Raw genomic sequence first — 26415 nt, 5'->3', positions numbered from 1 at the left:
TCCCTACCTTGCCCCTACTAGCAATCAGGCCAACTGGCCTTAAAGGGGACGCGGCCCTTGTGGTGGCTCGCGGGGTGGCCTCCGCTCCGGCTCCGCCCCGCTTCCCGCACCTCGCCCCTCCCCCCGCGGCATCCCGCAGCCGCCGCCGCGCCGCAGAGTCTGGCTGTCTGAGTACAGTCTTGTGCAGAGCAGGGTGGAGACACTGGACTTTGCAGTGGAAGCAGCATCCCTGCTGTCTGGGATCTGCGGAGGGTGTCCCTGTCCCGCAGGGAGCTAAGGATCCGCCCTGACCTAGCCCAGCCCAGTCTAGTCCTGCCCAGCTTGAGCGCCCCGCCCAGGAGCCAGCTCTGAGGCCGGGGCCACTGGGGTCTGGGAGGTAAGGGGGCTGAGGGCGTGTATGTAGGGCGGGGGGAGGTGTCTGCATGGTGATCATTAGAGAGACCCGGAGATGCACGTAGGGCTCTGAGAGCCTAGGGTTGGGAGGCGGTAGGTTTGGGAGCATCCTGGGCCTCGCTGTGTGACCTTGGGCGAGTAGCCGACCCTCTCTGGGCCTCAGCCTTCTCTGTCATCAAATGTGTGTGGAGATTTCCTACCAGTACTGGGGGGCTTTTGTGGGGTTCGCAGCTCTAGCCTGGGTGGAGGAGCACTGGGATAACTTGAGAGAGGGACTGAGCTGGACTTCAAACTGAAGGGCCAGAGGCTGATAATGCTTGAATTGGGTTGCCATTCTCAGCATCACCAGCTCCAGCCTGCAAGAAAGCCTGGGGTGGGGCGGGTACGACCAAGAGAGGTACTGAGGGGTGGACCCCAGTTGGGAGTAGTGAAGATGGTGGATTCCTAAGGAAGGAATACATGCCCCCACTCTTTCCTTCTTACTTTTTTTTTGTCTTCAGTAAAAGAGCAGTTGCTTGTTACCTGCAAAACCTTTTTCTTTCTAGGAGACAGTTTGGTGGTCTTGACAAGGACCTCCCCATAGTAGAGTGAGGGGCTCCTTCCCAGGATTTCTTGGGTAAAGTTGTTCTGCTACTAAATGCAGAGATGCTGTTGCCTAGAGACCTGAGGGGCCAGGAATAGAGGCTTTCAATGTTGGAAGGGGAGTCAAAGGAGGGAGAGGCCTGTCCCAGCTGGGTGCCAGGGTTAGAGAGGAGAGGTGATGAGCAAGGGCTCAGATGGCTCCTCTGCCTGGCATAGGGAGAGGTTGAGTGGGACCTTCTCACAGTCCTCTCTGTGCCCTCAGAGATTCTGTGAACTTGTGACCAGGAACGTTTTTTTCCCCTTTAGCCTTGCTTGTGACCACTGCAGTCTGAACAGAGAAAGGGGCAGTGACTGGACTAAGATTTAGGCCAGTCCCTGGAAGGTACTTTTCTAGTCACATCCCTGGTTTTCCCTCATCTCACTGTCACATGCCTACAGTCAGTCAGTTGACACTTTCTCAGGCACCTCTGTGCCTGGAACTGTGCTGGGCAAAGGCCGGGAGAGTGGGCGTACCCTACCCAGGAAGATCCCAGTTAGGCGAGAAGACAGAATGGAATCCCGTTACTCTGCAGAGGGATGAGAGAAGCTATGAGGTTTGTGGGAGGCAGGAGCTCAGAGATGTGAATTACAGAGAACAAGGTTTCCCTGAGGAGGAGGCATTTGAGCTGGGTATTGAAGTGGTTAAGTGGTGATGCAGTGGTTAAATGCTTGGCTGCTACCTGAAAGGTTGCGAGTTTGAATCCACCAACTGCTCTGCCGTAGAATGATGTGGCAGTCTGCTTCATGAAGATTGCAGCCTTTGACACCCTGTGGGACAGTTCCTATAGGGTCTTTATGAATTGGAATTCACTTGATGACAATAGGTTTGGTTTGGTTCGAGTACTGAAGGATGAGTCAGAATTTACCAGTAGGGGAGAGAGAAACCTCTTCCAGTAGAGGGTACCACCATACAGTAGTCATTTGGGAAAAGCCAATTTCCCAAATTCCTATAGTTTCACCACCACCCTGCCCCACCTCAGCTTAGGGTCACAAAAAAGGACTTGAATGTCAGGTTCGGGAGTCTGGACCTTATGGTGAAGGGACTGGGGAGTCTTGAGAGTTCTGAGCGGGGGCATGGCAGGACGGAGTGTCGTGAGGGTGATCTGATGCTGTTTGCAGGGTGGTTGGAGAGACCAGAGAGGGATGATGAAGCCTGGGTCGGGGCACAGAACTGGAGCAGAGCACTGGAATTATGTGTGTGTGTTGGGGTGCTGGTGGACACTCTGGGTACTTAGAGGATGATGGAGATGAGTAGACAGCAAATTGCAGAGGGTCGTCTGAGAGGGGCAGTCATGGGAATCTAAAGCTTCTGAAGGGAGAGAGTGTGGTTTTCCTGTGTGCTTTCAAGAGCAGGTCAGTTATTACTGGGACTTCCTGGATGTGATGCCAGCAGAGTAAGGCGTGTTAAGTCAAGGCCTCCTGGGAGGAGCAGCAGTCAGGGCTGGTAAAGGGTATGCAGGTAATCACCTCCTCGTCAGCTCCTGGGGTCAGAGGCTCAGAGAGATGAAGGAGCCCCCACTTCCAGTGTGGGAGGCAGGGCTAGACCCAAAGCCTGCCCTCTCTTTTCCTTCAGGATACATGCATCTTTTCGAGGATGGATTGAGAGAGGGAGGGAGATCACATAGGAGATTACCATACTAGTCTAGGTGACAAGTAAAGAAGAGCTGATTTTGAATGGGGCTGGAGCTCAGGGAGGAGATGGTAGAAATGTAAAACTGGCATTGAAGGCAGGTGGATGAAATTCCTTGTAGAATCATCTAGATCAGAAGTGTGTATCTCCTTCCTCTGACAATGTCTGTTTTGTCTCTCGGGGCCTAGATGACCCATGAATGGACTCATGGCCCAATCTTCATTTTTGTTTTTTGCATCTTGTCTCAACTCCATTTTCCAGGTGAGAAAGCTGAGGTGAGGAGACAGGCAGGAACTTGACCAACAGCAGTTAACAATTCTGAAGCAGAGAATCCAAGTCTTAAGCTTTGAACACAGGCTTTTTTGAGGGTGGTTGGTGGTTATGTGCCGTGGAGTCAGTTCTGACTCACAGCAACCCTGTACAGGGTTTCTGAGGCTGTAAATCTTTACGGGAACAGAAAGCCTCATCTTTCTCCCGTGGAACACCTGGTAGTTTTGAACTGCTGACCTTGGACATAGCTTTATTTACCACTGTGTTTGGTATGAGGCAGCTGCTTCTTGGATCAAAGCCAGTGTGGATAGACTGTCACCTCCCCCCCTGAGGAACACTGGTAGTCTGTCTGCATCTTCCTTCTCAGGGGAGGCCAAGCACAGGAGCTAACCCCCACACTGCCAAGCACATGTTCCTCTTCCTCTCTGAGTCTTGGCTTCCCCATTTCTTCTGTAGGAGCAGCCAACTTTGCCCTACCTCTCTTTCATGGCCTGTAATGGGGTCAGGTGAGGTAAAAGCTTCTAAAACCCTTTTGCATAAATGCATCCAAGATATTATTGAGTGGACTTGCTGGTGGCCATGGTGACAGCTGACATCAGACTGCTTGCCTTGGAGTGGGGGCAGGTCGGCAGGGCTGTGACTGGTCTGGCCAGGCCCACAGACTACACAGAGACTCCGGGGTTGCCCTTTGAGATCACAGACCTCATGTAACAGATCCACGGACTAAAATCCCAGATGCCAGGCACAAACCACTTTATGTGACAGGTATAAGGCAGAATGATAGGAAATGGTCAACATTTGATCATTCCTTTTCATACAGCTCAACGAGTATCACCTGGATACCTGACAGAAAAGGGGGCTGGCAGATGCAATTTGTTCAAGGTCAGATAATAAGTCGAGTCTAGATTCCTGCTTTTCTTTCCACTTTAAGATGCTTCTCTGGCTCCAGAACTATATATCTGCTGCCCATGTGCCCTCTTCTCCCATACATGCTGCTGGTAGCTCATTGCTTTGGGTGTCTCCTTGGCTCCCTGAGTACCCGGATTTCCCGGCACCCTGGGTTGCAAGCATATTAAATCCACTAGAGCCTAGGAGTAGAGGTGAGGGAATATATTGAGGTTGAGAAGTTGGCTTTCTAGCAATTGTCTTGTCACAGGCATTGTCTTGGAAAGAGAGGACTAAGGGCTGCAGGGAGATAAGTCTGTAAAGCCACTTGGAAAGGCCTTTTGGAGATGATGTCTTGCATTGACTCTCTTTACCAACATGTCTGCCTGCCAGTAGACTGGAAGCTCCTGAAGAGCAGAAGAACTTGGCTTTTAAAGCAAGGGAGTTGATTGACATTTTCTAAGAATGTCTTAATGCCTAGTACCTTGCTAAAGATCTTGTATTTGTCTTCATAACAACCCTGCAAGATGGAAACAGAGGTTCAGAGATCATATGTAACTTGGAAACTAACCAGAATGCACCTCAGATCAGCTTCATCAAAGAGTAATAAACAAATAAAGCTTCCATCCCCATATCCACCTACCCCGAGGTCCAGGAGACTTAAAGGTATCTGCTGCTTTAACAAGTGCACAGGCGATTCTGAAGCAGCCGATTGGGAGTCACTGCTCAGTGCCATAGCTCCCCCCTCTAGCCAAAGTAGTTTTAAGAGGCACTCACTATTGGCAGTAACTGGCATGGGAGATGCCAGCTATGGATAAATAAGCTGTATTTCCTGCCCTGAAGAGCTCACAATTTGGCAAGAGAGATACTTAAACAAATGGGTCCATTGCAGTGTAACACATGCAGCTTTCAAGGCTGAAAGGTAAGATAAAGAAGGGCTGGCACGTGAATAGTTGGGGTCCCAAAATGCCTTTGGTTCTGAATCAAAAGGTCTGGCCCCTCATTTCAGGAATTTTTTGGCTTAACTTCCTACCAGTCACGTTTCAAAAGTAGTTTTCTTGGAGCCAGTAAGTTTAACTGACCACCTACTGTATGCCAAGACTTCTATCAGATCCTGCTTAGAATAGGATTGTACAACGAAAAGGCCCTGCTTCCTAGAAGCTGAGCGTTGGCTGTTAGTAGGTTCACAGTCTACTCATGTGAACCAGTCTGAGGATCAGAAGTGAAAGCAGGTCAGTGTGGGAAGAAGGTTTCCTGGAAAGAATGCAATGGAGGGAAGGATAGAGGGAAGGGGTCCTGGTCTGACACTGCGGGCTAATGCACTGGACTGCAAAGTCTGTGGTTCAAGCTCACCAGCCATTCCTCGGATTCCAGGACACTTAACAACAAGAACACACACTGTATTCTGCATTTGAACAAATTCAAATGCCTGTTGTATTGTTGTTCCGACTCTTAGTGATCTTGTTTAGGATTTACAAGGAGCGGCTAGTGAGCTTGAACCACTGACTTTGCAGTTCAAACCAACCTTTCAGTCTAGCACATTAACCCACAGTGGCAAACCAGGTGCTAAAATTACTATGATGAACAAAACCTGACATGGTTCCTGCTCTTAGAAACGATGTATAATAGCAGGGGAAGGCTCAATCCAATCAAATAGTCATGGTAATTGAAGTGAGCTTGAGCTGAGGTTGGTTTGCTTGGTTAACCAAGCAAGAAGGGCAGGATGGGGTGTGTGTGTAGTGCTTACACAAAGGCCCAGTGGATGATGGAACATATGAGCCGAGAAAGAGTGATGGGCTCTGGTATGCGCCAGGACCAGAGAGGCAGGCAGGGTCCTGGATGTACAGGGTTGGAGCACAAAGAGGAGATGCTCTGCTTCAGGGAAGGGGACTTAGGCCCAAACAAACCCAGCAGTGTGTAATCTCAGCTGTGATGAAGTAAGGGCACAGATGGCTGTAGGAATAGAAGGTAGTGATGGATTCATGCCTGGACGACCGTGGAAGTTCTCATTGACGACAGGGTTTGAGATGAGCTTTGAAGGGAAATAAGTTTGTGTGGTTGTGTGAAAGTATAGGGTAGTTAGAGAAAGGTGGGAGAAAGGATATTTCAGGCAAAGGCACAAAGAATTGAAGGCTTGAAAAGCTGTAGGCTATTTGGGAAAGGGCAAAAGAAGGAACGGTGGGAAGGATCTCCTGGGACCCTGTTGACCCCTAGGTAGTGCAATTTTCGTTGTTTTCCCAGATCTTCCTGATAGCACATAACTTGGCCGAGACTGGACAGCAGCTTCTAGATCCATCTCCAGACTGCCTCAGGAGTGGATGGGGCCACTAGTGAGGCCTGGGGGAAGAAGAGCAGAGGGTGAAGGTGGAGTCCGTATGTTACCATATGTATCAATTAGATAAAAGAGCCCAGCAGCAGCAGTTATAACTTACTGACCCTGCCAGGCATTGCATTTTACTTCATCTTGAAATTCCCGAGTGGCTGGCATCACTGTCCCTTTTCACAGATGAGGAAATGGAAGCCCAGATTGTCTGAGTTGCTCACAGCACACAGGGGGACCCCCTGGTGAACTGGATCACAGCCCTTGCGCCCCACAAGCTGGTAGGGCAGAGTGTGACCTCACTCCCTGTCCCAACAGCACAGCCACCATGGACAAGATCCTGGAGGCGGTGGTGACCTCTTCTTACCCCGCAAGCGTGAAGCAAGGACTGGTGCGGCGCGTACTGGAGGCGGCGCGGCAGCCGCTGGAGCGAGAGCAGTGCCTGGCGTTGTTGGCGCTGGGCGCGCGCCTCTACATGAGCGGCACGGAAGAGCTGCCGCGCCGTGTGGGCTGTCAGCTGCTGCACGTGGCCGGCCGCCACCACCCCGAAGTCTTCGCCGAGTTCTTCAGCGCGCGCCGCGTGCTGCGACTGCTGCAGAGTGGCTCCGGCCCGCCGGGCGCCCGCGCTCTGGCCTGCATTCAGCTGGGGTTGCAGTTGTTGCCTGACGGGCCCGCAGCGGACGAGGTGTTCGCGCTGCTGCGGCGAGAGGTGCTGCGCACTGTGTGCGAACGCCCGGGGCCCGCATCCTGCGCGCAGGTGGCGCGGCTGCTGGCACGACATCCGCGATGCGTGCCTGATGGCCCGCACCGCCTGCTCTTCTGTCAGCAACTGGTGCGTTGCCTCGGCCGCTTCCACTGCCCCGCCGAAGGCGAGGAGGGCGCCGTGGAGTTCCTGGAGCAGGCCCAGCAGGTGAGCGGGCTCCTGGCGCAGCTGTGGCGCGCACAGCCCGCGGCCATCCTGCCCTGTCTCAAGGAACTGTTCGCAGTCATCTCCTGCACAGGTGCGTGTGTGGGTGGGGCGGGTGTGATGCACATGCGCACGCAGGTCTTGGGTGGGTGCACATCCGGATCCTTCTCTTCACGTGTGCATGTGTGGCTCGTGTGTTTGTGGATTGGATGAACTACTGGAGGAATGCAATTGATCATTCTTTCTCGGTAAACCTATCCTGAGCGCCTGCTGTGTGGGTCCTGACCCTTTTTGGGTACTGGGCATGCAGAGAGGAGCAGCCTGCATGCTGTGGGAGAAGAACACCGATCTCTCTGACTAGATGGAGGAAAAGGGATTTGAAGGAGCCTACACAGAGTGGGAAAGTCATTATGTCCGTTGGGTTGGGTGGTTTTTTGTAGAAGTGGTGGATTTGAGTCAAATCTAGAGAGATAGGTAAAGTCAGCCAGCAGGGGTAAGGTTCTCCAGCCAGCAGAGTCCCAGGTCTGGAGAAATGCAGGTTTCCACAATGAAATGTAAAATCTAGGCCCTCCATTGATGTCTGTGAAATATGTATTATAGTGCAAATGACTGAAATAAGTAAATGCACCTGGCAGGATGAAGCACCAAGGCCATATGTCATTCTCATCTCTCTGCCTCTTTTCCACCTAGAGTATGCCACACCCCCGCCCCAAGTCCACATAGTCCACATCCTGCCTGTTGTGACCTGCTTCAGTGTTAGGCCTGTTTACCCACAGCACAGGACTAGGATAAGAGCAGTGTCGGGAAAGTTTGAGTGAGTGGGTTAACATGGAACCAGAGGCTTTGATGCAGGAGGAGGTGAGGAAATGGCCCCTTAAGTGCTTATTTTGCAGAGGTCCAGCCTAATTCCTTTGCAGCATGAGGGCATAGGGTGATGGGGGAAGCGAGGGGCCTGCTTGCCTTGCTAAACTCAGCCCTGCATCCTGTTCCAGAGGAGGAGCCACCATCTAGCGCCCTGGCCAGTGTGGTCCAGCACCTCCCCTTGGAGCTCATGGATGGCATCATCCGGAACCTCAGCAATGATGACAGTGTGACGGATTCCCAGATGCTGACTGCCATCAGCAGGTGCGGTGTTGAGAGCCGGGCAGTGGTCATGTCTAGGGGTCCTCCCTCTCTTCTTTCCAGAAGCTCCCTCTACTGCCTGGGAGTGCTGGGTGAGATTTTGAGTTGGAGGGCCTAGGTTCTCATGTTTGTTTGTTCATCAGTCTGTTCTTGAGCCTGGCCCTGGGCTAGATGTGGGGGACACAGAAAACCCTGCTCTAGTGATGCTGTTAGGCTGGGCACTAGCCAGGTATGACCCTGGACAGGCTAATGAACTCTGAGCCTTAGTTTCTCCCTCAGTAAAAGGGGAGGGGGTGGTGGCATAGGAAGTTGTTAGGGTTCTGTGGGTTGTATAAGAAGGCAAAAGTGCTTTTTGGGTTTGGCAAATACGATAAACAGAGTTTGGGTGCTTTTGAGCTTACAGTATTCTTGCACACCCCCCTCTCCCCACCTCATTTGACCATCATCTCACCTGTGAACTAGCCACACCTTCCTGTCCATTTTCCCAGGATATGCCATCTACCCTTGGCCTATACAGACTCCATTACCTGGCATTCCTTCCGCTGCCATTCTTTCCATACTGATGGAAAGAATGCAGATCCACTTTTTCCATAGGGACCTCCTGGCTTCCTTTCTTTATTGATTGAATTTTTGGTGAAAATACACACAGTAAAACTATGCCCCTCCCAGATTCTGGGCATAACAATCAGTGACGTATTAGTTCTTTGTCATTTCTGTTTACTTAATCTTCCTGCTTCTCAGCTGTCGTCATTTTCTACTGTTGCTGTCACTGAAATACCACACATGGAAGGCTCTAAAAAACAAAGTCATTCTCTTGCAGGAGGCTACACATTTGGGTTCCGAGTACCGGCTCTAGGAGAAGGCATTTCTCTCTGTCTGCTCTCCTGCCTCCTTTTAACATCTGTGGGCTCAGTGTTCCTTGGAGATGGCCATGTGTCTTGGCATGAGCCTTTCCCTAATCTAGGAGGTTCTCAGTGCACGCTCTTCCTGACTGTTCTTTCTTGGTGGTAGGCAGGTCTTTCTGTTAACTTCCTTCCCCTTTTATCTCTTGTAAGATCTTGATGTAGGCCATACCCTAGGGAAGCTCCCTTTGTGTTGGATGGGAGCTGTGAGCTGAGTAAGAGTGTTGTATCCCACCCTAGTCCTCTTACAGCTGATTGGCTGATCACATCATGGAGGATGATTACCTCATTACATAATGGCTAAGCTATTGAGAATTATGGCACAGTCACCTTACACATTCATTTTTGGGGACACAATTAAATCGTGACACTAATCTCACATATACTTTTAAAAAAATTTTTACTTAAAATTTCATTGGTTTCCCATTGTTTTTCTTTTTTGATTTTTTAATGTGAATTAAGTGATAGTTTACATGGGAGAACATTAGTTTTACATTCATCCTATCATATATCGTTTCATTACCATGGTTACAGTCCCCTCCATGCATCATCAGCCAACCAAAGGGTATATACTACAAGCCTGCCCCATGGTCGTCAGCACACAGCCCCTCTCCCTCTCTGGGTCTAAAGTCCCCAGTTGCTCCATCTCTCCACGTCATCGTCTCTGCCTCCATCTCAGGCATCACTGCTTCTCTGGGTAGGGTCCCGCTCTCTGCTCTTCTCCCCTGATGGTCCCAGGGACCTCTGCTCCTAGACTCAAAGTCCATCACTCCCCTCCTTGCTACAAAACATCTACCTTTACAATTCCAACCCTCACAATCAGTCCTGATAACAATTATTCACTATTGTATCACAAGAGACCTATCCGCATTTCCTTTCATCAGCCCCACCTAGACCAATTTGATACTACTCAGTGGAGACTCTACCTTCCTCCATAAGTTGATTGGATACTACTCAGTTGCATATACTTTTAAATAACTGTTGACCTTTGGTGTGGTACTGTAGGATAAGCACTGGACTGCTAACTGAGATTGGCAGTTCAAACCCACCACCTGCTCTTTGGAAACCCTGAACAGGGTCACTATGAGTTAGTACCTACTCAATTGCATACATCATATATATATATATATATATATATATATATATATATATATATATATATAGTACCTATTCAACTGTATATATATATGGAATCTGGTGTGGCACTGTAGGATAAGCACTGGACTGCTAACCAGAAGGTGGGCAGTTCAAACCCATCAGTCACTCTTCAGAAGTCCTATATAGTGTTGTTATGAGTCAGAACCAACTCTGTGGCACTTAAAACAGCAATATATGCCATTGAGTTAATTCTGACCCATAGAGATCCTGTATAGATTTCCAAGAAGTGGCTGGTGGGTTTGAACCGCTGACCTTGTGGTTCAAACCAACCTTGTCCAGTGCTTGTTCTACAGTACCACATCAGGACTCCTATATGCATATGAGGAGCCCTGGTGTGGTACATTGGGTGCCATGTGTTGTTGTGTCTCCGGTGCAGTTTGTGTGTGAGCGCACACATGCCTGTGTGTGTGTGTCAGAGTGCGCATGGTGTGGGTGCAGTGTCTGGGTGTGTGTATGTGTGTGTCCCCGATGCTGCTGTGTGTGTACCATCTGGTGGTGCACCAGTGTATCTCTGTGTGTGCGTGAATACAAGTGTGCACCCACATGTATGAGGTGCACTGTGCAGGTGCATGCCCGAGTGCACTGTCTGGCTTTGCGTGTTGGGTGCCGTGTGCGACTATCCACTCCTTGGAAACCCTATACAGGGTCGCTATGGGTGGAAACCAACTCGACAGCACTTCACAACAGTAACAAATGCATATGAACACTGGGATCCTGATGTGACCCTGTACTACTAACCACAAAGTTGGGGGTTCAAACCCAACAGCTGCTCCTTGGAAACTCTGTGCAGGGTCGCTATGAGTTGGAACTGACTCGATGGCACTTAATAACTATATATATATATATATATATATATATATATAATTTTAAAGTAACATAATATTCAAGGATGATCATCTTTATTTTTTGGGCTAAATGGTTACATCGTTAAAAGGTGACATCAATGGATAGTTTCAGTTCAAAGTTTGAAGAACAACTCAGGACTGTTATTACCTCAGAGACTTCTCCAGACTCAATGGGTCCAGTAAGTATGGATTCTTTAAGAGTTTGATGTTCTGTTCCACATTTTTCTCCATTTTTATCAGGATGTCTTTATTACATTCCTGATGAGAACCTTGCCAATGGTGGTTCATGTACACATTTTTTCCTATTCTTATAGTACAGTTACTTCTTTGATTCTTCAGTTTCCTTTCCTTGTCTGTAGTGGGTAAGAGTGTAGTCTCTAGAGGTAAACTGATGGTAGTGATGGTTATGTGCTGTGGAGTCAGTTCTGTCTCATAGCAACCCTGCATAGGATTTCCAAGGCTTTACAGGAGCAGAAAAGCTCATCTTTCTTCTTTGGAACAGCTGGTAGATTTGAACTACTGAGCTTGAGGTTAACAGCCCCAATCATAACCATTATGCTGAGTTTAAATTCTGACTCTCTCTACCTCTTGCCTGTGTGACTTTGGACAAGTTCCTTACCTTCTCTCTGTTTTCATCTCCTCAGTTCTAAATGGAGTATAATAGAATTCATTTTGGAGGACTGATGTGAGGATAATTGTTGCTGTTAAGTGCCGTTGAGTCAATTCCCGTATAGGGTTTTTGAGTTTGACCCAATGACCTTTGGGTTCAAACTCACCCACAGTGCTACACCAGTACTCCGCTGTGAGTATTAAACTGGATACAATGAGATTGTACAAGTACAGTGCGTACAACAGGTGCCAGAAATGTAAGCAGTTGGCATCACTGTTACCTTGCACACTCATTGTTCTTTCTTATTTTAGCCATCTGCCAAGTATAAAAATCATGAGAACGGTGACATTTTCCTGAGCGCCCACTTTTGGTGGCAGGTTTGTGCTCAGTTTGCAGACATTGGTGTGGGATTCCGATGACTCTAATGTGTGTAAAGCAAGCAGAGAGCAGTGCCTGGTACAGAGTGGCCATGACACAAATGTTCGCTATTGTTAGCTCTTTTAATTGGTACAACAACACTGTGAGATGCCCATTTCCCCCATTTCACAGAAGAAGCTGCTGAGGCTCAAAGAGGGGAAGGGATTTGTTCCAGGTCACACAGCAAGGGCTTGCAGGAGGAGCCAGAGGCAATGTGCCTCCTGCTATGGGGCTCTAGGGTGTAAACAGAGACAGCCCAAAGCCCTGTTCTGTCCTTGCAGCCCTGGTGTGGTAGATGAGGTTTGTGATGCTAGGTGCCTCTGTTTCCATTTCCCAGGGTGTTTGGTTCACCCCACAGACCCCAAGTGCCCTGAGCCAGGTGTGAGGCAGTGTGGCTAGTCCCTGGGCTGCTCTGAGCCTCCCTGTCCCTGTGTCACTGTCATTACCCTCACCAGGATGATCGACTGGGTGTCCTGGCCCCTGGGGAAGAACATTGACAAATGGATCATTGCACTGCTCAAGGGCCTGGCTGCTGTTAAGAAGTTCAGCATCTTGATCGAGGTTTCGCTCGCCAAAATTGAGAAGGTTGGTGGGCCCCTGTCCTAGCCCAGGCTTGTGGCTTCCCCACTAGTCTCTTGTCCATGACAGTGTGGATTTAGGAGGCAAGGCACCAGGGCTCTGACCCAAGCTAGCTGTGTGACTTGAGTCTATTCACTGCCCTTCTCTGGGCCCCAGGTTCCCCCCATTCATTCCTCTGACTGCTCACTAGAGTATGCATGTGTTTATTACTTTTGGTCTGTCCATCTATCCATCAGATAGCTATCTCCCTTCCTGTCCATTTCTCCATCTGTCCATCTGTCCAAGTCTGTGAGCACCTCTGGGTTTTTGTTCTACATGGCCTGGTGGCTTCAACCCTGGCGTGTCTCTGACCAGGCCCAAGCCCCACTCTCAGGTCTGTGGCTGCATTTGGTTTCAGGTGACCCAGCTGGGGAGACTTCTGACCCAGTGACTCTCTTCCAGGTCTTCTCCAAGCTGCTGTACCCCATTGTCCGGGGAGCTGCCTTGTCTGTTCTCAAATACATGCTCCTGACTTTCCAACACTCTCATGAGGCTTTCCACCTGGTAAGGATCGCTGCTTGCTGCCCCAAGAACAGGCAATTCCACAATCCCCACTGACCCATCATAGGAGGCCCAAACCTGCTGTGTTGTGAGGTAGAAGTCCAGGAGAGTTAGGGCCAGAGGAGACTGGAGATCTCACTTTACAGAAGGCCAACTGAGGCCAGAGAATGTACCTGGGCTTTCCTATAGGCACACAGTAGTGACAGAGCCTGCAACGATGGCAGTTAAGGTTCTTTGGGCACGGACTACATGCCAGGCACGGTGCTAAAGGCAAGATCTGTTGATTCCTTTCTGTTCATTCATTGAACTCCCAGCATAGCCTCTTGAGCAAGGTTTTATCATTTTCTCCGTGTTTCAGATGAGGAAGTTGCAGAGTAGAGATATCCCTTATCCCAGGTACACAGCTGGTGAGTGTTACAGAGAAGATTCATGCCAAGATGGTTACCTCTCAACCCAGTGCCTCCCATCCTGCTGCCACCAGAGCCCAGATGATCTTACTTCCAGCTCAGCCTCTTCTGCTGACTTCTGGGGGCTTCCTTCAGGAAGGACAGCTGGAGTGCCCATGAAGCTGCTCTCCTCACCCTGTTTGCTCTCCCTGCAGATGGAGCCCTTGATTCCAAATGCCCCTGGTCAGGCCAGTGAAACCTATTTGGCTGCAGTGGGAAAGGCACAGAACCAGGAATTGGGGTGTTGGCATTGAGTCCTAGCTTTCCCTTTGCCAAATTGTGGTGATCTTGGACCAGACACAGCCTCTCGGAGATGAGAATGGGATAAAATCCTAGGCTGGTGAGAGTGGATTGGAGGGGACAACTTGAGACTTGACAGATACTTGTTTCCTTCAGTCTTCTCCTGGCTCCTATGGCCTGACCCTTCCACCCCTGGGACACTGTGGTGGACACTCCTCTAGCACTGAGAGTGAAAATTCTAGAACCTAGGGGAAAGAGGTGGACTGGTTCAGACACTGCTTCCCCTAGAACCCACTGTGAAATCCTTGGCCAACAATGGAACCTTTCACTTCTGTTTCTTCGTTTATAAAATGGACATAAATACCCTGCTGGACGTCTTAGTGTGGTGCTGTAGGATACACACTAGACTGCAAACCACAAGGTCGGTAGTTTAGACTGATCAGCTGCTCCTTGAAAAACCCTCTACAGGGTTGCTATGAGTCAGAACTGGTTCAGCGGCCTTAACAACAACAACAAAGTCCCTGTGAGGATTAGGAGCTGGTATGTCTGAAGTGCTGGACATGTCAATGTTTCTAAGAAAGAATGATGGACTTTGCCATGAAAGGCTGCCACTCACCCTCAGGAAGGACTGTCCAGCCAGCTGACCCTGGCACAGCATCCCTCCTGGGTAAGCAGACTGGCTCTGGTCACTTGGGCCTTCAGGCTCTTCAGCAGGTTGAGCTTGGGTTTGAGCTTAAGCCTCCCCTAAGTCCTGTGAAAAGAATAGTACTGAACCTGTTATACAGATGAGAGACTGCGGCAGCGTGTCTAAGGTCACATGTAAAAAGAATCACCTGCTACCCAGCAGGGAGGACAGTGGGCTCCCAGTTCTAGGAGCTATGGGTCACTGTGTCTCAGTGGGCAAAACATGCTAAGCTTGCCTCTCTGCTCTCCCAGCTCCTTCCCCACATCCCCCCGATGGTGGCCTCTCTGCTCAAGGAGGACTCCAACTCTGGGAGCAGCTGCCTGGAGCAGCTGGCAGAGTTGGTCCACTGCATGGTGTTCCGGTTCCCTGGCTTCCCGGACCTGTACGAGCCCATCATGGAGGCCATCAAGGTGAGTGACAATCCTCGACTCTGCTACACTCTGTAAGGGTGCTGGGGCTGGGTTTGCTCACAGACCTGGCAAGTGGGTGGCGGCCCCCATCAGCTCCCCAGGCCCACCCTGTGTTTCAGGCACACTGAGCCATCTCCCATTCCCCTAAAGGGCCTTCTCTCGTAGGACTGCTCGGGGCCTTTGCATCGCTGGTTCTAACTGAACACCCTTCCCTTGTTCTGCCAGGATACCAAAGCCCCAAACCAAACCCTCTGCTAAGTTCTATTATCTTTAATGCTCTGCTCAAGTGTTCCCTCACCCAGGAACCCTTCCCTGATGACACTCAATTCCTTCCTGCTCCCACCAGGCTGGGTCAGGGCCATTCTGGGTGCCTACTGTCCTGGTTCATCCATCTGCCACAGAGTGGGTCTCTTTCTCCCTGCCCATCTCCTCCCCCTCCCCAGGTGGGAGCAGGGATTGTTCACGGGAAAAACCAGGTCCAGACTAGGGGCACTGGCATGAGGCAAATCTCTGCCACTGAGGAGCTTACAGCATAGTGGAGGGGACAGGCTTATACCTCGGATCTAAGCAGCCTGTGAAAATGTCCATAAGGTTGGCCTAAGAGCAGTGAGGAACCAGACTGGGGAGAGAGCCCGCCAGCGTGAGAAAGAGGCTGCGGGGAAGAAAGGGCTTTTAACCTGGGCTTGCCCGACTGCTAGGATCAGGCCATGACTGACAAGAACGAAGATTGTCAGATGGTGCCACATTGACAGGGTTTCCTCATGTATCTACCTGATGAAGTAGATATGTTGTTATTGTTACTTAAATTCTGTAGATGAGGAAAATGACACTTGAAGAGGTTTCATGGTTTGTACAAAGTTACAGAGTGAGAGCCAGAGCCAGACACATTGTATTGCTAAAAGGAGATCTGGTGGTACAGTGGGTTAAGCATCGGGCTGCTAACTGTAAGGTTGGTGGTTCAAACCCACCAGTCACTCTGTGAAACATGAGGCTGTCTGCTCCCATAAAGGTGTAGAGTCTTGGAAACCCTGTGGGTGTGGTTCTACTCTGCCCCATGAGTTGGAATTGACTTGTTGGCGGTGGGTTTGGGATTGCTGAACCCTTTCCCATTACCTGGTACAGAAGGCAGGTGGGATTACTGGGCAGAAAGGGGTCTTTACAGTAGGGCCAACTTGAGAACCTGGAAAGTGTCCCACCTCAAAATACCTATAAAGGCTTGTTCACATGTAATAGTGTCTTTGTGAGTATATAGCTGAGCTTACAAGACAGTAAGGGGGAATCCCCAGGGGCCACAAAGGAAAAGAAAACAGAATTCCAGAATGGTAAGTGAAAGATGCTCCTTTGCCCTAGGGTGGGAAGGAAGGGTGGGTTAGATGGCCAACCTCAGTAACCAAGGGGCTTGCTTACCTGTTGTGGTTAGGGAGAGATGGGGCTGGAGGTGAGGCTTAGGATTTGTGCCCAGTGGAGAGTTGGTCCAAGACCAGAGTTTGTTTTGAATCTCATTTTTATCTTTAAAACACTTTTTAAACACTGGCCTTAATGTAAACACACTTTATACTAGAGACTAGAGCTCTGGGAAGCTGTGCTTTGTTTATTCTGTGATTTTGAATACTCCTTGGTATAGCCCAGTGTGAGAGGTAAAGCAGCATCTTCTCCATAGCAGCACTGCTGGAGAATTTTATTGTTTATGAAGTCCTGTCACATGAGTTCTGCAGTTCACCCTTTATTGTACACACGCTCCTTGACAAATAGGTCTGGGGCACTCTCTTACTTTTCTGCATTTGTACCAGGTGAAGGCCATTTCTTGGGAAGCTGTGATCCTTGCTGAGGAATCCATCCTATTTTAAGTTACCATCAGAAGCTTGAGAGCTGTTTAGAAGTGGTTTCTTTTTTTAAAAAACTTTTTATTGTGAATTGAGTGGAGGTTTACAGAGCAGATCATTAGTTTTATATTTAACTAAGCATATACTTTGCTTCATTACATGGTTGCAATCCCCTCCATGTACCAATAGTTAACAGCATTTACCTCTATTCACTTTCTTTTTTCTTTTTTAAAGTTTTCATTGTGAATTGAGTGAAAGTTTACAGGGCAGATCATCAGTTTTACATTCAACAAATCATATACATTGTTTCATTACAATGATTATAATCTTCTCCATGTACCATCAGTTAACAGTATTTCTCGATTAGTTTTAATTGTTTTTTTTTTTTAACACTCAGGCATATATAATAATTTACTCCACCAAAGGGCACATTCTGTGAGTCTACCTCCTGGCCACCATCTCTCAGTCCCTCTCTTTTCAATGAGTCTTGAGTCCTCAGGTTCTTCTGCTCTCCATGTCCCCATATCTGCCTCCATCCGTGGGGTCGCTGCTTTTTTGGATAAGGTCCCACATTCCACTTGTGCTCTTTTCCCTTGATGGTCCTAGGGTTCTCTGTTTCTGGACTGTAAGATTAACTATTCCCCTGTTTTTGTTACAAAACTTTTACCTTTACAATTGTTCCTTGCAATTAGTCATGGTAACAATTATTCATTATTGAATCATACCAATCTTATCCTCATCTCTTTTTACCAGACCCATCTAGACAAGATGAAAACTATTCAGTGGGGACTCTTTTCCCACTCACTCTTAAACAAAACTCCATCATGAAACCTTGTAAGCAGTCACTTTATGCCTTTATTGCCCCATCATTTTAAGTAGCCGATGTCTAAGTTGCCCGTCCCTGTCTACCCTGTGTACAGAGGGGATACATTGATATTTGATGTGAAGATTTCTTCCCTCTCTGTTGGTATTTTGAGCTACTACCTCCATAAGTAGGGAGCCCTGATAGCGTAGTGGTTACGAAATGGGCTTCGAACCGCGAGGTCAGCAGTTTGAAACTACCAGCTGTTCCGTGGGAGAAAGATGAGGCTTTCTGCTTCCAATAAGATTTACAGCCTTGGAAACCCTGTACAGGGTCGCTATGAGTCAGAACCAACTCCATGGCACACAGCCACCAACCACCACCTCCATAAGTATAGGTCAAGTTCATCGAATTGTAGCAATTTACCCTTGTTTCCTTTATCAAAAATTGTTTTCTTTTTTATCTTCCTCTAGTTGAGTTGTGATCATCAAGCCATTGAGGCTAGGTCACATGTGTACTATCTGCAAGTTTGGGTGTTCTTGTGCATCGCCCCTCCCTTCACACAGCTCCAGCCCTCTGTGGCTGTATCCTTGTCCATGGGCTCAGGACTCCCCAGGTCTTTCTTTTCTTAAGAGAACCAAGTTACCTTTTTGTGGGTGGGGAAGAAAAATAGCATTTGATTTTCTTTTTCTAGTATGGCTTAAAAAAAAAAAAAATCTGTGTATGTGTACTCAAATGTGTTCATGTGCTTGTGTGGGGATTTGTCTAGCTATCTGTCTTTTTGTCTCTATTTGTTCATATTGTGGGTGGGGGGCAGGATTGGGGAGGGGAGAATAAATTAAGAGAGATGGTTCTGAGCCTTTGTCTTCTTACCTCTGCTCTGGCAGCTCTTTATGTACTTATTTTTTTTATCATCTGTGAGGAGTGACTGATTCATCTGTTCATTTATCTGATAAACGGCCCAGGAGAAGAGTTAGCAAGACTGGAAGCCACAGCTTGAGAGTAGTGAGAGTGTATGTACTGTGGACACAGGGCTTTTGATGAGAAGTTGGGTGGAAGCTCTGGCGCCTTGGACAAGTGTAGGACATTGTGCTTGGGATCTGGACATATGACTGGGGCCAGAGGAACTGTTACTAATGTCACTTAAATCTGCTGAGCTAACACTACATTGTGCTTTGGTGGTTTTCTTTAAAAGATCATGATTAGAATTAGTGCTTGATAAAATTCTTTTAGGTGCAGCTGTTTAATAAGCAAAGGATAGGGAAAGCATGCCAATCCCCGAGCCTGTGACCAAGGACCCATACCTCAGACCCCCAGATGTCTCACTGTCCTGACTATAGGGTGAAGTTCCCGGGGGTGACTGATGCTCTTGAAAGCCAGCCCTGCAAACCTAAAAGTAGAAGGTGAAAGTGGGAACATCATTGTGTGCAAGCACCATGGAAGTATAGAATGCCAAACTGATATAACTATACATAGGAGTAGCGTCACTTGACAAATGAGGAAACTGAGGCTCAGGGAGGCTCACTGACCACAGTTAGTGTGGATGAAAAATCAGGACCAGAATGGGGATTTTGGCACTACTGAATGTGGCTGGTGGACCAGTGTTGTTTCTTGTCATGTCAGTCATATCCTAGGCCCTTTCCAGAGACATAAATCCTTCACTAATTGCCTCTATGACCCTGGAACATTCTTTCCTTATCTGAGCCTTAGTTTTTCCATCTATAAAATAGGGATCATACCACTTTATGATAGTTGTGACACAAAACACCTTGTAGGGGACTCACATGTCAAGATAAGAACCTGGAATGAATTTGTAAGCAGAGGGGCTTGTTCATGCACATGTGTGGAGCATTTGTGGGTTGGTGTGTTTGGAAGGGTATAGGGTAGGCTGTAGTCCCAGAAGGCTTCCCAGAGAAGGTGGTAATTTTGGAGTTGATCCTGGTGCCCACTTCCTTGCTTGCTTGTTCACTTCCTAGGACCTCCATGTTCCCAATGAAGACCGCATCAAGCAGCTGCTGGGGCAGGATGCGTGGACCTCACAGAAGAGTGAGCTGGCTGGCTTCTACCCCCGGCTCATGGCCAAATCTGACACGGGCAAGATTGGGTTAATCAACCTGGGCAACACATGCTACGTCAACAGCATCCTTCAGGCATTGTTTATGGCTTCTGAGTAGGTGTTGATTTTAACTTCCCTGCCCTTGCTCCTCTTCATTGGGCTCCTTGGTGAGAGATGCATACCGGGAGAGTTGGAAATGGGGTTGAAGAGGGTGTGTCTTGTCTTGCATTGTGGGCATGATTCTCTGGGGTCTGTGTATACCTGATGGGCTGATGAGGGACCCCAGAGACCATAGACCTTTGCCAAGGCTGTAGGTCAAGACTGGATGGAAACTCGAGAAGGAGCTTTGGGTTGGGACACAATGGGGACGGGTCTCTCCTGGGTTGGTTGCCATCACTTTTCTCCAGGAGTCCATTGGGGTAAACTGAGTCTTCCAGGGCAAAGCTCCCACTTGCCCTGGCATGAGGTGCCTCTTCAAGTACAAGTAAGCTTAGATTCTTGTTCAGTGACCTGAAGTCAGTGAGTTTCCTCTCTCTGAGTGTGGGAGAGGGTAGGAGATGATCTCTGAGACCCCCCTAAAGTGATGCTGCTTGTGCTTCTCAAACGGATGGACCAGTTTTTTTATTGTTTAATTTTTTCTAATTTCTAGTCTGTTGCAGATCATTACTTTTATGAACTACAGTAAAAATGACTTACCAGAAAAATTATCATGTGCTAATATGGTTGAAGCATTGCCCAAGTGCTATAAAAGTTTCTAGATGTTGATTCAGTTTTTGAACTTGTCACAGACAAGTTAGGTGGTCCCTGATCACTGGGCTTATTTCGGAGAAATTCATGAGCTAGCTCTCCATAGCTCCTGTGGGAGCTGGATTTAGCTGCTTCCAGGAGGGGAGGCTCCTTTCTGACTCTCATAAGATCCAATCCCTGTAATAGGAACCAGGCCAGCCCTTCTTTTGGCATTTCCCCCATAATGACCCTGCCTCCCTCATCTGAAGGCAGGGGCATAGTAACTAACGGTGGTCCTAGGGGCAGGGGTTATAAGAATGGACTTGGAGAGTTGAGGTCAGAGAAAGGCAGGCATTCTGGCTGAAGGCCATTTCCTGGGAAGACAGGAAGAAGGGTCTGTGAGTGGCAGGTGGTGATACTGGTAGACTCTGGGGTCCTGCCAGAGTTCACACCTTAGAGCCCTGGGGTTAGAGAACCTTAAAACATTAGAGTCTTTGGGGTGTCCAAGCTACAAGGGACTGCAGAGTTTACCTAGTTGAACTCCTTGTTATCCAGACCAAGCCATTGCCCTTCCCTGACCTAGGACATGTCCACCAGTTCCTCCTCCTCACCCTGCTTGAGACCCCATTTCAGCCGGAAATTTCTGCTCTTCCCATGGCTTGGAACCCTGGATCCCTGCAGGCTGGGGGCATAGTGGCTACGTGGGGGACATTGGCTCACTCTGGGCACTCCTGCTCTATTTTGAAGCTTCAGACACTGTGTGCTCCGTTTGACTGAGAACAACTCCCAGCCCTTGATGACCAAGCTGCAATGGCTCTTTGCTTTCCTAGAGCACAGCCAGGTGAGATCGGGGATTGGAGGGTTGAGTTTGGACAGGGGAAGGAGGCACAGGATAGGCTTCCCTACCCCCACAACCTCAGTTGGATCTGACACCCTTTACTCTGCCAGGTCCCACCCTCCACTGGTTATAAGATCCCACTTCCTAGATGAAGTGGCTGAGCTCCAGCCCAGGTTTATATCCAAAGCATGTGGGGCCAATCCAGCATCCTGAAAAGCCAGGAAAAGGCACTCTGGTAATATAGTGGTTAACAGTCAGGCTGCTAACCTCAAGGTCAGCAGTTCAAAACCACCAGTGGTTCCACAGTAGAAAGATGAGGCTTTCTGCTCCTGTAAAGATTTACAGCCTCAGAAACCCTGTACAGTGTCGCTGTGAGTTGGAACTGGCTCCATCGCACACCACCACCATAGGCCAAGAGAAGGGTGAACTCTGAACTTCTGTGCTCTACTGCCCCCGTTTCTCCCACCTGTGATCCAGTCCTTTGAACTAAGGTCTTGCTGTGTTCATCCAATTGTCAATTTTGAGAGCCCCCATATTGCCGGGCATGTTGAGGGGTGTCAAGGACAAAGTGGTAACAGATACTATCTCCCTGATGGACCTTCCAGCCCTTGGCCAGGCACAGAGACGAGCTCACCACAGTCCCTGCTCTCCTGGAGCCCCTAGTTTAGTGGGAATGCAGACAGACCTGCAGAGAACAAGCATAGCACTTCAACTGGGAAATGCAGTGTGCTGGGGACCTGCAGGGCAGGGAGGGGAGAGGGGGCTAGCATGGAGGAGGGGGCATGGGAAGACATTATGGAACAGGTGACACTTAATGCATTCAGGCCTTGAACTCATGAGGGAAGATACTGAGGGTGGAAGGGATGGCATGGAGATCAAACATGAAGAGTGCCAGGAAAGAGCAGAGCATTGTTCATTTCTGTGCACCCATGTCCTGCTTGGAATGTGTGGACCTGGTGGGATGGGATAGGAATGGGAGCACTTCAGTCAGGAAGCTGGCAGGTGTGGGGTAGACTCAGTCCCAGCACTCTGGATCTGGGTGACGAGTGGCCTCCTGCTCCTGTCTTTCATGCCATGCTCCCAGCGGCCTGCCATTTCTCCAGAGAACTTCCTTTCTGCTTCCTGGACACCCTGGTTCAGTCCCGGCACCCAGCAGGACTGCTCAGAGTATCTGAAGTACCTGCTGGATAGGTAAGGATGGCCAGGGATCCTGGTTCTCTGCAGGGGCTCCAGGTCTGGAAAGGGTTCCCAGGAGGAAGGCCCCACTCCTCTGAGCTCTGTTCCATCCCGGAAATGGGGGTGCTGTTGTACCGGTGCGGGTAGTGGTGTGCAGTCAGTGACGAGGCTGGGTTGTGAGACGAGGGGAGTCTGGGGAATACTGAATAGGAATACCCAATGTGCACAAGTGTGTGTGTGCATTGTCACATACTGCTCTTTGGGCATGTGTACATACATTGGAGTGTTTCTATGTGATACGTGTGCATGCCTGCACACTGGTGAGTGTGTTGTGTGTGCCTAGCTCTGTGAGTGTGTGTGCATGTGTATATCCTGACATGCCATGTACATGTGCATATGCCAAGCTTGTCCCTGCATGTGTCCAGGTGGGTGTGAACTGAGGCAGGTGTACAGAAGATGGGTCTCGTGTCCATATGCAGACCTTGTGCTCCCTGCTCCAGGCTGCATGAGGAGGAGAAAACTGGGGTGAGGATCTGCCAAAAGCTCAAGCAGTCCAGCTCGCCCTCCCCGCCTGAGGAGCACCCTAGCCCAAGCTCAACCTCTGTGGAGAAAATGTTCGGAGGCAAGATTGTGACTCGGATCCGCTGCCTCTGCTGCCTCCATGTCTCCTGCAGGGAGGAGGCCTTCACTGACCTCTCCCTTGCCTTTCCTCCACCTGAGCGCTGCCGCCGCCGCCGCCGCCTGGGCTCAGTGATGCTCCCAGTGGAGGAGGTTCGAGCCCAGGACCTCCCACCACCACCTGTATCCCAGACCCTGAGCCAGGAGGGTTCTAGGAGGCAAAGGAAACACTGCATCACCTGGGACGCCCCTCCCACTGTCTTGGACATCGCTGGCCTTAGCTCCCAGGGGGCTGTGGAGGAGAATGAGGGGCAGCAGGTGAACAGAGAGGAGGAAAAAGTGGAGCAAACAGAGAAGGAGAGAGAAGTGGGACAGGAAGAGGACAATGAGGAAAGGACGAAGGAGAAGGGGAAGAAGGACGATGAAGTGGAGGAGGAGGAAGAGAAAGTGGAGAAGGAGAAGGAAAAGGAGGCAGAGGATGAGAAAGAGAAGGTGGTGGACAGCCACGGACCAGGCACCCCCAGGGATGCTACCACCTCCTCCGTGGAGCAGGTGTGTGGCCCTGAGGGCTCCCGCTCAGTCCTGGACCTGGTCAACTACTTCCTGTCTCCCGAAAGGCTGACCGCGGAGAACCGCTACTACTGCGATTCCTGTGCCTCCCTGCAGGATGCCGAGAAGGCGGTGGAGCTGAGCCAGGGGCCTCGCTACCTCATCCTGACGCTGCTGCGCTTCTCCTTTGACTTGCGCACCATGCGGCGCCGCAAGATCCTAGACGATGTTTCCATCCCCCTACTGCTGCGCCTGCCACTGGCAGGTGGCCAGGGCCAGGCCTATGACCTCTGTAGTGTCGTGGTGCACTCTGGCGTGTCCTCCGAAAGTGGCCACTACTACTGCTACGCCCGCGAGGGGGCTGCCCGCCTTCCCCCTTCTCTGAGCTCTGTGGACAGGCCAGAGCCTGAGAACCAGTGGTACCTGTTCAATGACACTCGAGTGTCTTTCTCCTCCTTTGAGTCGGTCAGCAACGTCACCTCCTTTTTCCCCAAGGACACAGCCTACGTGCTTTTTTATCGGCAGAGGCCTGGGGAAGGGCCTGAGGCTGAGCCTGGCTCCCCCAGGGTCCGGGCAGAGCCCACCCTCCATAAGGACTTGATGGAGGCCATTTCCAAAGACAACATCCTTTACCTGCAGGTGAGCAAACCCATCGGGCTCTTTGATCTGATCGCTCGGCAGGAGGACTTTTCCACAGTGGGCCCACTCCTAGTGCCCCTGAAGACAGTGCGCTGAGTGGCCAATGGTCAGGAAGCTTGTGGTGAGGTTCCTATGTGGGGAACTTCCAGTCCTGGCTGCATCAGGCCGTCAGCAGTTCACAGTTTAGTATGAATGAGTTCCATTAAGGGGTGGGGATTTTCACTGGTTGGAGGAGGAATTCTGAAGCCTGGATGGGTATAGGCTGGAGGAGTGGGCCGTCTCTTCATCCGTCCACTGAGCTAGAATACCTCAGGGCAGAAAGCTGCTGGGATCACACAGGATGCTGGGGACTCTGGAGGTGTGTGCTGCCTGGCTCTGGGGGTGTGGGGTGGGGGTGTGCAGTGAAGGAAGGACTCTGGTTTCAGGGCCTGATCTGTAAGCTTTCTCCCCGCCCCCCACCCCCACCCCATTTGTGTTCCTAGGAGCAGGAGAAGGAGGCCCGGAGCAGGGCGGCTTACATTTCTGCACTTCCGGCATCTCCCCACTGGGGGAGGGGCTTTGACAAAGACAAGGATGAGGATGAAGGCTCTCCAGGGGGCTGCAACCCTGCAGGTGGCAATGGTGGTGACTTCCACAGACTGGTCTTCTAATGTGAACCCTGCCCACCCCCCAGCCTGCTCCTGCCTGTGGGGCACCCCAGCCAAGCTCAGGAGAGGCCTTGACGCCTTCTGGGAGCCAGAAGCCAAGCAGAGATGCTCTGCCGGGTCTAAAGGGGCCTGTGGAGGCAGGCCCAGTCCTGAGGGGCTGAGGGTAGACCCTTTTAAGGGCAGGAAAGATGGAGAAGGAACTTTGGGGGCATCGGTCCTAAGCCTTAAGAGTAGATGGAGACACTATGCCGGAGGCGAGACCCAAGCCCCTTAAATTGGACCTTACGCCCTGAAACTGGAATCAGTCCCATTAGGATTGTACACCCAAGTGTCCTGGTCAACTTAAAAGCAGCTTAGACGGGCACTCTGGCTTTGCTCTCCCCACTGGCCCCCACTCCGCTAGCAGGCTACCGACACTGGAACCTAGAATTATGTTCCGGAAACGGGCTCTGTCACTAAGACGCAGTTTCTGTCCTGCTTCTTCCAACTCACTTCACTGCTCTGTAGTGTAAATGCAGAGCAGAATCCAAACCCTTGCACAAAGGGTTGTGGGCCATACCTCAGGCCTGCCCCTCGTTTTTCTGCCTCAATCATACCCAAATGGCTGGGCCAAGAAACCTTGGGTCACAGAGGGGTTTTAAAAGGGAACCTATGTGGGTGCCTGCGCCTATCTACAGTGTTTTTCTGAGAGGAGGGGAGGTGAGAAGCAGCTTGTTATAGGATCAGAGACTACAGTCACATCTGGTTGTATTCCATCTTTACTTGTCCTCTTCCCTTACTTCCCTACACAATGATGCATAGTAGGGAGGACAGTCCCCTCATGGTAAGACACCCTTGACCCCAAACTTACTCTCCCCTAGCCTGCCATAGTGCCTGAGATGCCACCATTTGCACAACCTTCTGGAGAAGATAGCTCTTGTGTTACAGCAGATAGGTTTCTCAGGAAGCCAGGGTCTGTTCTGAGGAAAGCTGGCTGGCTCAGCTGCTCTGTTCCTTTAGCCTCTACTGTGGTGAGCACAGGGTTGGGGCACTGACAATGGGTGGGGTGGGCTTGGTGCAGAGCACTTGTTGCCTTCATGTGCCCCTTGAGAATGGAGAGAAGATAGCCAGGTTCTGAAACAGGAATAAAAAGAAGTTCTCTGAAGCCTTTCAAGATGTCATTTTTCACTGTCTCGGCTCTTTTACGTTTTTTTTTTTTTTTTTTTTTTTACTATTTCCTGGCTGTGGGGGAATGCTGTGGTCTTCTGAGACTGTCTCTCACTCAGCAAGATCTGGGGGAATGCTTCCATTCCTGGACGTTGGCTTCTATGTAAAATGAGGCTGCCCTCATTGCCCCTGTTGTCTTGTGAGACTGGAGCCCCACATATATTGGGACTTTTTGCAGACCCAGGGTTTTGTAAGAACTCTGTATTGCCTCACAAATACCTGCCACCAAGACCCTCTTTCCTTCTCTGTGAGAAGCTGGCTGAGGTACAGGAGTGTTGTGGCCTCTCTGGGCTGGACTGTCATAGCAGCCTAGGGAAAGGCTGGGGGGTGGTTGAGTTGGAGAGGCGCCTAGGAC

The 26415-nt window shown here is 50.0% G+C and overlaps 1 protein-coding gene across 1 annotated transcript; it reads left to right on the top strand.

Moving 5' to 3' along the window:
• The first annotated feature begins 33 nt into the window (after positions 1–33).
• USP35 (ubiquitin specific peptidase 35) lies at positions 34–24874 on the top strand. Its single transcript, XM_006864986.1, has 11 exons — positions 34–376; positions 6438–7120; positions 8019–8151; positions 12536–12665; positions 13101–13202; positions 14822–14980; positions 19582–19775; positions 21135–21228; positions 22310–22416; positions 22902–24207; positions 24690–24874. The coding sequence occupies exons 2-11, from the start codon at positions 6448–6450 to the stop codon at positions 24855–24857; spliced, it is 3066 nt and encodes a 1021-aa protein (XP_006865048.1). The 5' UTR covers positions 34–376; positions 6438–6447; the 3' UTR covers positions 24858–24874.
• Positions 24875–26415: the final 1541 nt, after the last annotated feature.

Source organism: Chrysochloris asiatica, unplaced genomic scaffold, assembly GCF_000296735.1.
Source record: "Chrysochloris asiatica unplaced genomic scaffold, ChrAsi1.0 scaffold00074, whole genome shotgun sequence".
NCBI lineage: Eukaryota > Metazoa > Chordata > Mammalia > Afrosoricida > Chrysochloridae > Chrysochloris > Chrysochloris asiatica.
This window is presented reverse-complemented; position numbering and strand designations above follow the sequence as displayed.